General features: G+C 37.8%; 1 protein-coding gene across 2 annotated transcripts in view; it reads right to left on the reverse strand.

Annotated features, from left to right (window-relative positions):
• Positions 1–7,839: 7,839 nt before the first annotated feature.
• Positions 7,840–9,941, reverse strand: part of LOC135621879 (glycine-rich RNA-binding protein 4, mitochondrial-like) — a 2,575-nt gene continuing 473 nt past the window's right edge. The window contains exons 2-5 of one of the 2 annotated variants that reach the window (XM_065123491.1): positions 8,835–8,903; positions 8,619–8,725; positions 8,463–8,522; positions 7,840–8,149 (exon numbers count right to left, since the gene is read on the reverse strand). In XM_065123491.1, coding sequence (XP_064979563.1) covers positions 8,111–8,149; positions 8,463–8,522; positions 8,619–8,725; positions 8,835–8,903 — 275 coding nt within the window. In that variant the 3' untranslated portion in view covers positions 7,840–8,110. Of the gene's footprint in view, positions 8,216–8,462; positions 8,523–8,618; positions 8,726–8,834; positions 8,904–9,941 lie in introns of both variants that reach the window. The other variant, XM_065123492.1, reaches the window with a different exon arrangement.

Below are 9,941 nucleotides of genomic sequence, written 5' to 3' on the forward strand. Positions count from 1 at the left end.
ATTCGAATAATACTTTGCAAGGCAAGCTTACGTGCTTCCCTTTATTAAATACACCGTGGGTAGGTGGGGCTCACGAGTTCGATATCCAGCAGGATTCACGGTCCTCTCTCACGGAGTGCTCCATATTTTTCCAATGCTCGAGTCACACTGCAAATGCGATCATGTCATGAGCCGCCAATACATAGAAACCCTGTTTTATCCCCGGCAGGAAATCATCGCCAGGAACGGGTTCGCATTTGGCTTGGGATACGCTACTGGCGCGCGCGAGAGGGCAGCAGCAAGATTTGTTCTCCCATTCGCGGTGGGCCGCCACAAAGACCTTGCGCTGATTGGTTGGTCTGTCAGATTTCCACCCATCGCGAGTGGTCTCTCATCTCCCCGCCATGCCGATTCAGTAGGCTTCGCTGCCTCACCAGAGGGGTCCGGGCACAGCATTGCCCTCCAACAACGTGGAAGGGCCCACCAGCAAGCGCTTTCAGTGATTGGTGGGACTCACGCCTTAAGGGACCCATAAAGCTTAAGATGTCGGGTCCTCCTCAGCCGGTCCCGCATCAGCCATTGTTTACTCGTTGAGATGCGTGCGGAGGCATCATTGATAACTGCACGATATTACTGTGGAGAGACTTCCTCTTCCCAGAATACGGGAGGGCGCTCTTATTTTATTTGGATTGATTGCAATTAAAGATGTGCATCCACCATTAATATTAACTTACAAGCTTTATCAACCTAAAGAATCAAGGGAATTTATATTAAAACATCCAATAACGAGATTTTACTAGATAACACTGCATATTTGATTTTTATTGGGAGGTATTTTAAAACAAATTAAAAATACTCTTGAAATCAGGTCGATCCTTTTTTCGAATGGAGTTATCTGATTTAAACCCGAGTTAGTTAGGTCTAGTTGAGAGCTCGATCCGGATCCAATCTATTCAGGTCAGGTTTAAGATAAATGGAAAATAGGATTATACACCGAAATAACCATAGTATAAGCAATGGCAACCATTGCTCCTCTCCTTTGCTCTTATAATATCCTATACTAGTTGTTTCACACATATCTTACATAAATTACACATTTTAGTTTAATTACTACTACCAATAAAAGTGCAGTGAAAAAAAAAACAATCTTAAAAGTTAAGCTAGACAAAATAATAGGATTTCCTTGTATATAATGATTTTGACACATGTACATAATTATTATATTTAACTAAATATATATATACGGCTAACATATGCAAAATTTATATATATATACAAAAGACATATGTATTATTCATATTTGTGTTGGCATAAGCTTACATATGATCACTCCCTTACTCAATCACTTGAGTGGGATGCTAATATACTTGTCTATAAAATAAAGTCTATAATAAATCATCACTCAATAAATATACGTTTTTATAATTTTATTTAGGCAAGTTATCATGTCATGTATATAATATTTCAAAATCATATGCATAAGATAATTAATGGAAACACCTCATCTTATGACTTCTTTTATAATCATAACATTGCAACATAGTACTAGTTACAAATGCCCTGCAAGCTAATCACATGAGTGATGACACGTGTGACACACTACGCAGTCTTTTTACTTATTATTGTTATTATTGATATTTTCTTACATTATGTTGCATGTTGCATATATTATGATATTCATGGATTTGTGCAATACGAATCGGATCGTGATGAGATCGCAATAGTGAGACTAATTCATCTTTAAATATAGACCCTAAACAATCTCGATCGTAGGTTACTCGAGAGAGACATCAAAATAACCGAACAGACTTGTGTGATGTATACTCGTTCATATGATGGAGCAGCTGATCTTAGAGTTGCTTATATGAGGACATTAGGGGTACAGTGCAGGTGCTTATTGGAGAATGAGTTCACTGATTGATCTGCTCACGGAATGTTGGATAATTAATGATACCTCATTATTAGACAACGATTTTGTGGACCTAGTTGTGCGTTTAGTCCTTAAACTTAAGACACCAAGGATGTCATGTATGAGTACTCTGCTCTTTGATACCAGACTTATAGGTCTGTAGGTTTCAGATCTAGTACAACCGATCATCGAGAGTAGTAGCCAACCTTGCGAGGGCAATTGAGTGTCGATAGAGGATCATCCGCTCTTGGTGTCATGAGAGAAATATACTATGTGTTCTTGCTTAGGCAAATCCCTAGCTAGGGTCATTCGGATTGAGAGAGAGAGTTCTCCGAGAGAATCCAATTAGAGAGAGACTCGAGTAGATTCCATATGGGCCTAACAGCACCATGCCCGGTATACAGTCTCTGAGATATTAGATGGATGAGGAACTATAGATACATGATAACTGAGGATAAACAAGTATAATGGATTAGATTTCTTTATATCGTCTAAGGACTGCGACGTAGTGACATAGTACGTCTGTAATCGATGAGTCGAGTGAATTATTATGGAGATGATAATTCATTAAGTTGGAATGAGTTCTAATAGGAATGACTCATGAGCAGCTCGATATTGGGCTTAGAGGGTCACACACATATAGTAGGTGTTGCGATAAATGGGGGTATCCACTGAAGCCCTTATCTTATTGGATATCCAATAAGTCCCTGAATTATTGAATCTTATGGATAAGATCCAATAAGAGCCAATAAAAGATTATTATATAGAAATCCACTAATTCAAGAGGATTGAGTAGTTGGATAGAGATATAATACTCAATAGGGAAATATCCATTAATGTTAAGTTGATATGGACCTCTATAAATAAAAGGAAATCAAAAGGGACTAAAATCCTTTTCAACTACCACCTCCTATTCTCCTCCCTCCCTTTCTTGCTCAACTGATAGCCATAGTTGCGTGTGGACTACAAGAAGGGTTGGCCCCTTCTTAATCATGTGGTGCGCGTCTAGAGGAAGATCATACAGCGATTTAAAGATCGTCTTCATCGCATCTACCATGTGGATCACCGTTAGAGAGGAGGATAGTTGATCTCCTTCATCCACTCCTATAGATTTAAAATTTTACAAGGATACATGATCTTCCTATGTAACAAATCTCGCTTAATACACGTAGTTTCGGTTTTGCGTTTTATTTTGTTCACCAATTTTCGCAAGACGATGAAAACCCTTTTTCTTTATGAAATATACGATTTTGCTTTCTATTCTTCTATTGTGCATGTGATGCTCTATCTAAGTTTCCCAATAGTGATATTAAAGCCAGGTTGCTCGTACTATTAATTGATTTTTAAACTACATGTATTGATAAATCATATAGAATTGTTTTTGCGCGATTGTTATCATTTTTTGTCGTAGTTTTCATATCTGGAACTATAACTCTTTTCTCTGTTAAAAAGTATTTTAGAAAGATATTTTGGTGTTAAAATTGTTGATGCAAAAGAGGAAGAAAGGGCAACAATTGTTGCTGCTCTATAGGTCGGCCAAAGGCTACTTGCAACCTTGGTCGAGAGCCGTAGAAGAGGCTCTTAGCCTGGCCACCTGCAGCAAACCTACTAGTCACAAGTGCCCTGCAAGCCAATCACGTGAGTGATGATATGTGTCATACGCACTCTTTTTACTTATTATTTATTTGATATTTTATCACTTTATCTTGCATGATCGCATATATTGTGATATTCATGGATCTGTACAATAGAAATCAAATCATGATTAGATCACAATAATGAGACCGATTCTCCTTTGAGTAGAGACTCTAAATAATCTCGGTCGCAGGTTACCTGAGAGGGACATGAGATAACCAGATAGATTGGTGTGTTGTATACTCGTCCATATGATTGAAGCAGTTGGTCTCATAACTGCTCGTGTGGAGACACTATGGATACAGTACAGGTTCTCATTGGAGAATGAGTTCATTGATTGATCCGCTCACGAAATATTAGATGGTTGATGATACTTCATTTTCAGACAGTGATTCCGTTATCCTAATAGTGTATCTAGTCCTTAGACTTGAGATACCAAGGATGTCATGTATGAGTACTCCACTCTTTGATACATAATTTATAGGCTTGAAAGTTTCAGATCTAGCACAATCGATCATCGAGAGTGACAGCCAACCTTACGAGGGCTATTGAGTGTCGATAGAAGATCATCTGCTCTCGGTGTCATGAGAGGAATATCCTGTGTTTTTGCTCAGGTAAATCCCTAGCCATGGTCATTCGGATTGAGAGAGAAAGAGTTCTTCGGAAGACTCCGATTAAAGCGAGACTCGAGTAAAAACCGTATGGGCCTGATAGTACCATGCTCGAAATATGATCTCTAAGATATTAGATGGATACGAGACTATAGATATATGGTAGCTGAGGACAAATAGGTCCAATGGATTAAATTCCTCTATATCGTTTGGGGACTGCGGTGTAATGGCCTAGTATGTCTGCAATCGATGAGTCGAGTGAATTATTATTGAGATAATAATTCATTGAGCCAGAAGGAGTTCTGACAAGTATAACTCACGGTCAGCTCGATATTTGGCCTAGAGGGTTACACACATATGGTAGGTATTACGATAAGTAGAGGTTCGGATATGAGATATCCGCTAGAGCCCCTATCTTATTGGATATCCAATAAACCTCTGAATTATTAGATCCTATAGATAAAATCCAATTGTTGAAAAATCTAGGGGGTGACATCACATGCGCAGTGGAAGAACATAAAAAATAAAATCCTCAATTTCCCAAAGATGTATTCGTCATCGCGGGAAGATTAGTGCGCAAAATCCACGAAACTTAAAACTGCGTAAATGAAAGATTGTGTTACCTAGGGAGATCGTATATCTCTGAATCCCTGTAGATCTTTAGGAGAGGGTGAATGAGGTCAAACGTCCTCCTCTCTAGCGATGATCCACATAGCAGGATTGCGATGATGCTCCTCAAAACTCCAGGCTTGCTATTTGAGGTGGAGAGAGGGAGGAGAATATGAGAGGCAATCCAAAAAGACTTTAGCCTATGAATCATTTGTTCCCTCTTATTTATAGATGTCTCTTGTCAACTGATCCTGCCCTATTGGGTATTGGATCTCCATCCAACTACCCAAGCCTCTAGATTAGTGGATCTCTATCCAATAATCTCTCATTGGCTCTTATTGGATCTCATCCATAGGATCCAATAATTCAGGGGCTTATTGGATATCCAATAACACAATGGCTCTGACGGAAATCTCATATCTGAACCTCTACTCATCGCAACGCTTACCATATATGTGTGACCCTCTAGGCCCAATATCGAGTTAGCTGTGAATTATACCCGTTAGAACTCTGTTTTGCTCAGTGAATTATTATCTCCATAATAATTTACTCGACTCATCGACTGCGGATGTAGTAGGCCACTACGACGCAATCTCTAGACAATATAGGGGAGTCCAATCCATTGGACATGTCTGTCCTCAGTTACCGCGTACCTAGAGTCCATCATCCATCTAATATCCTAAAGACCATATACCAGGAATGGTGTTGTCAGACCCATATGGTTTCTAATTGAGTCTCGCTCTAATCAGATTCTCTCGGAGAACTCTTTCTCTCTTAATCTGAATGACTCTAGCGAGAGATTTGTCTAAGCACGAACACATGAGATATTCTTCTCATGACACCAAGAGTGGATGATCTTCTATCGACACTCAATAGCCCTCGTAAGATTGACTATCACTCCCGATGACCAACTGTGCTAGATTTGGAACATCCAAACCTATAAGTCTGGTATCAAAGAGTGGAGCACTCATACAGAACATCCTTGGTGTCTGAAGTCTAAGGACCATGTACACCACTAGGACTACGGAATCACCGTCTGATAATAAGGCATCATTAACTATCCAGCATTCCGTAAGCGGATCAATCAGTTAACTCATTCTACAATAAGCACTTGTACTGTATTCCTAGTGTCCCTACACGAGCAACTATGAGAACAACTGCATCCATTATATGGACGGGTATACAGCACATAAGTATGTCTGGTTATCTCGATATCCCTCTCGAGTAACCTATGACCGGGATTATTTAGGATTTGTGTTTAAAGGTGAATCGATCTTATTATCGTGATCTCATCACGATCCGATTCTTATTGCACATATCCATGGACATCATAATATATTCAACAGATAATATAAAGTGATAAAATACCAAATAATAATAAGCAAAAAGACTGTGTTAAGTCATATATGTCATCACTCACTTGATTGGCTTATAGGGTCACCTATAACTAGCAATCTCCCACTTGACCTAAAGCCAATCACATATGTGTCTGATCCCCATAAGACCCTTGTGACGCTAAAAAACAATATGATATAATGCCTTTGTCAATAGATCTACGATGTTATCTTCGGATGAAACTCTTTCTATTGCTACATCTCCTCGGGTCACGATCTCTCTGATAAGCTAAAACCTACCCAGAACACTTTTGATGAGACCCAGGTTCTCTCATTTGAGTAATCGCCACTTTAGTTGTTGCAATATAAGGGAATCAACTTCTTATTGCCCGGCACGACTCTCAAATCAATGATGAACTTCTTCATCCAGACTCCCTCATTTGCTGCCTCTGCTATAGCAATGTACTCCGCCTCTGTGGTCGAGTCAGTAGTAGTATCTTGTTTGAAACTTTTCCAGTACACTGCTCCTCCATTCAAGGTATATGCATACCTTGAATGCGACTTGTTATCATCAACATCGGACTGGAAACTTGAGTCTGTGTAGCCTTCAATCCTGAGGCTACTACCTCCATATACCAGTAAAATATCCTTAGTCCTTCTCAAGTACTTAAAGATACATTTTACTATTCTTTAGTGCTCAAAGCTTGGATCCACTTGATACCTATTCGTGACACTCAAAGCATGCGCTATATCAGGCCAGATACATAGCATGACATACATGATAGACCCTATCGCTGAGGCATAGGGTATCCTATCCATATTCATCCTTTCTTCATGAGTATTTAGCGACATACTCTTAGAAAGAAATATCTCATATCTCATAGGTATGAGATATTTCTTGGAATTTTCTATGTCAAACCTTTTGACAATGGTGTCTATATATCTAGACAGGGATAAGCCAAGCATCCTCTTGGATCTATCTCTATAAATCTAAATGCCCAAGATATATGATGCTTCTCCTAAGTCCTTCATTGAGAAGTGCCTATATAACCATGCCTTTACTATGAATAGAATTCCTACATATTTCTCAATTATCAGAATGTCATCCACATATAACACTAAGAAGGTGATAGTGCTCCCACTTAACTTCCTGTACACACAAATCTCATCTTCATTCTTAATAAAGACAGAAGATTTGATTACCTCTTTAAATCTTAAGTTCTAAATATAGGAGCGATAAAACACTCTCATAGAAACTTCAAGTTGAGACACATTAACCACTAAAATATTTAGCTATTTAATATTTATATATACAGTTGCAAGTGTGTCAGGACTCACTTCTTATTGCTTAGAAACTAAGTCTCTTAGTGACTGATATCAGATACCTGTTTAAACCAGTGCCAAGCATATTTGAAATCTTACCTGTGCATCAACTTTGCATTATCTTAACTTGATTAACCTCACTTTAATCAGGTTTAACTTCAGAACATGGGTTTATGTTCATGAGGTCAACTCTACTGCCAGGAAGAAGGTGCAAAAGTTCCAAGGCAAGAAGCTCAGGCTGCTTTCTCAAGAACTGAATAATTGCAGGACTGATGTTATAGCAGCCAAACCAGTTCTTAAAACTCCAAAACAATAAAACATGGAAACCCCAGGGGTCTTTTAGAAAGATCCACCAGGGAACCAGTTATGCTTAGTGACTTGGACTTCTAATACTAAATTCTCTGATAAGGTCTTATCCAAAGTTTGAGCATCAGTAAACTAAAAATCAAGAAGTTTAAATCCATAAACACTACATCTGAAATGAAAACCCACAGCCAAAAAATCAAGAAGTTTGATCATGTATGCATTTATATGTGTGCAATTAACAACACAGACTTCACCTTAGATTTGCACGAGAAGAAACCACCCCAGATAAGAGGCCAATCAGCTGCATCAGCATCCCTGTTTGATCTAGTGGTCCAGTATTCTGCAATTTTTCTGATGTGACCAGGATAAGATTGTGGGACACAAGGTGAAACTGATTAGTGACGCTATGCCACCATTGAAGTTGTATCCCTGTCCACCTTTCTCTGAGGAAATATTTGGATTGAAAAATTGGAAAATAGACATGTCCATGGATGCCCAGTCAATCATGACTGAATGAATAAATATACACATTATCAAGAAAACATGATAATTAGTGTTCATATAAGGCAATATATTAGAAAAATAGATTGTACATCACATATCAAAACTACGAAAGGTATTTGTAACCAAAGAATTATACACCTAAAACCAAATTAAATAAACTTGTGATCAACTCTAATGAAACCATGTCTTCCTGGGCCTCTCGAAGCAACTTCAAAAGTGTTTGAGTCAAAATATGTATGGTTTGGCTCTTACCTGTTTAGAAGGAGATTCAGCTTCTGCAATTGTGACAGCAACAAACCTGCCATCAAGAAACTACAAGAAAAAGGGTCAAAATTAAGAATAGAAATATTGCAGACGTACAGAGCTCTTTAGAATTTGAAAGTTAAATGCAAAATAAAATATAACCACCTTTCCATTCATCTCCTTTACTGCCATTAGTGCATCTTGTTCACGGGCAAACCATATATATGCAAGTCCCAGAGACTGTTTCAAACTTTTGCTTGTAATTATCTTTACTGCAGAATGGCAGAGGGACAACCAGTACTTAAGTGCTATCAAACAAGTAGTATAAGTTTTATTCCCTTTTTTGTCAAACAATTGATTTAAACATTTTAACTATTTTACTTTTCTTGACTTCTCCAAAGGATGAAAAGGTCTTTGCCAAGAATCCCTCAGATGTTGAACGAGATAATCCTGTATTGTCATATCTAAAGCATTAGGATTTATATGATAGACCTAAAGAATCAGAGCAAAGACACTTCTTATTGCATAATCTATTTTAGACAATGCACACAGTATATAGAACCTTAAGACGGATATGAGAGGACTGTAAAAATGAATCATATAAGAAATGACATAATATTAACATATATGTATCATTTTTAGGAAAAGGCCATATTTTCTGAAGGAGAAACCTGACATACTCGAACTATGTTATGATGGATCTATTAATGCCAATTTCTCTTTTATTATCTTCCTATAAGTGCTAGAATTTTACAAGTTGATCTTTTCCATCAAATGCATCATTTGCCAATTCTTATTCTGGAGACTCAGACTTCCTCATTAACCTTAATATTTGTTTTGTTTGTTCCAAACTTAACAACACCACCACAACCTCCAATTGATTATTACAAATTATTAAGCTGATTTACATGGATATCAAGTACTTCTCCTCCGTGGAGCAAAAACCAAGCAGACTCTGTGTCCATGGGCCAAATGCAATCTGCATATCCCATGCACACACACTGTTTGATGTAAAGATAGCTTTGTTCCAAGGGCCTCAGATGTGCCATGTCTTAGCCGAAGATCAAGCATTTGTGCCTACGTGAGATACATTGGTGTTCTTAAAACCATAAGTTCGATGTTGAGCATGAATCATGTTGGTAAGTTTCACGTACAGGTCCATCCAAAATAAATTTTACTTTTGCTTTCACATATATATATATATATATATATATATATATATATATATGTGTGTGTGTGTGTGTGTGTGTGTGTGTGTCCTTGCAAAACTACAAAACTTGCTTTATGCGGTAGACCATTAAGGTAAAACTATAATGATAATAAAAATATTAAGAGAATTTTATCCATTTTAATTTTTTTTAAAGAGAAATTTTCAAACTAACTATAGGTTAAACACCTGAGTTTCCCAAATTTATGTTAACGGGAGAGGTAAATTGCGAGGATCTTCATATTTCAAGCAACATGCATGCATGCTATATTATAATCAAC

The sequence above is a fragment of the Musa acuminata genome, chromosome BXJ2-9 (assembly GCF_036884655.1).
Source record: "Musa acuminata AAA Group cultivar baxijiao chromosome BXJ2-9, Cavendish_Baxijiao_AAA, whole genome shotgun sequence".
NCBI lineage: Eukaryota > Viridiplantae > Streptophyta > Magnoliopsida > Zingiberales > Musaceae > Musa > Musa acuminata.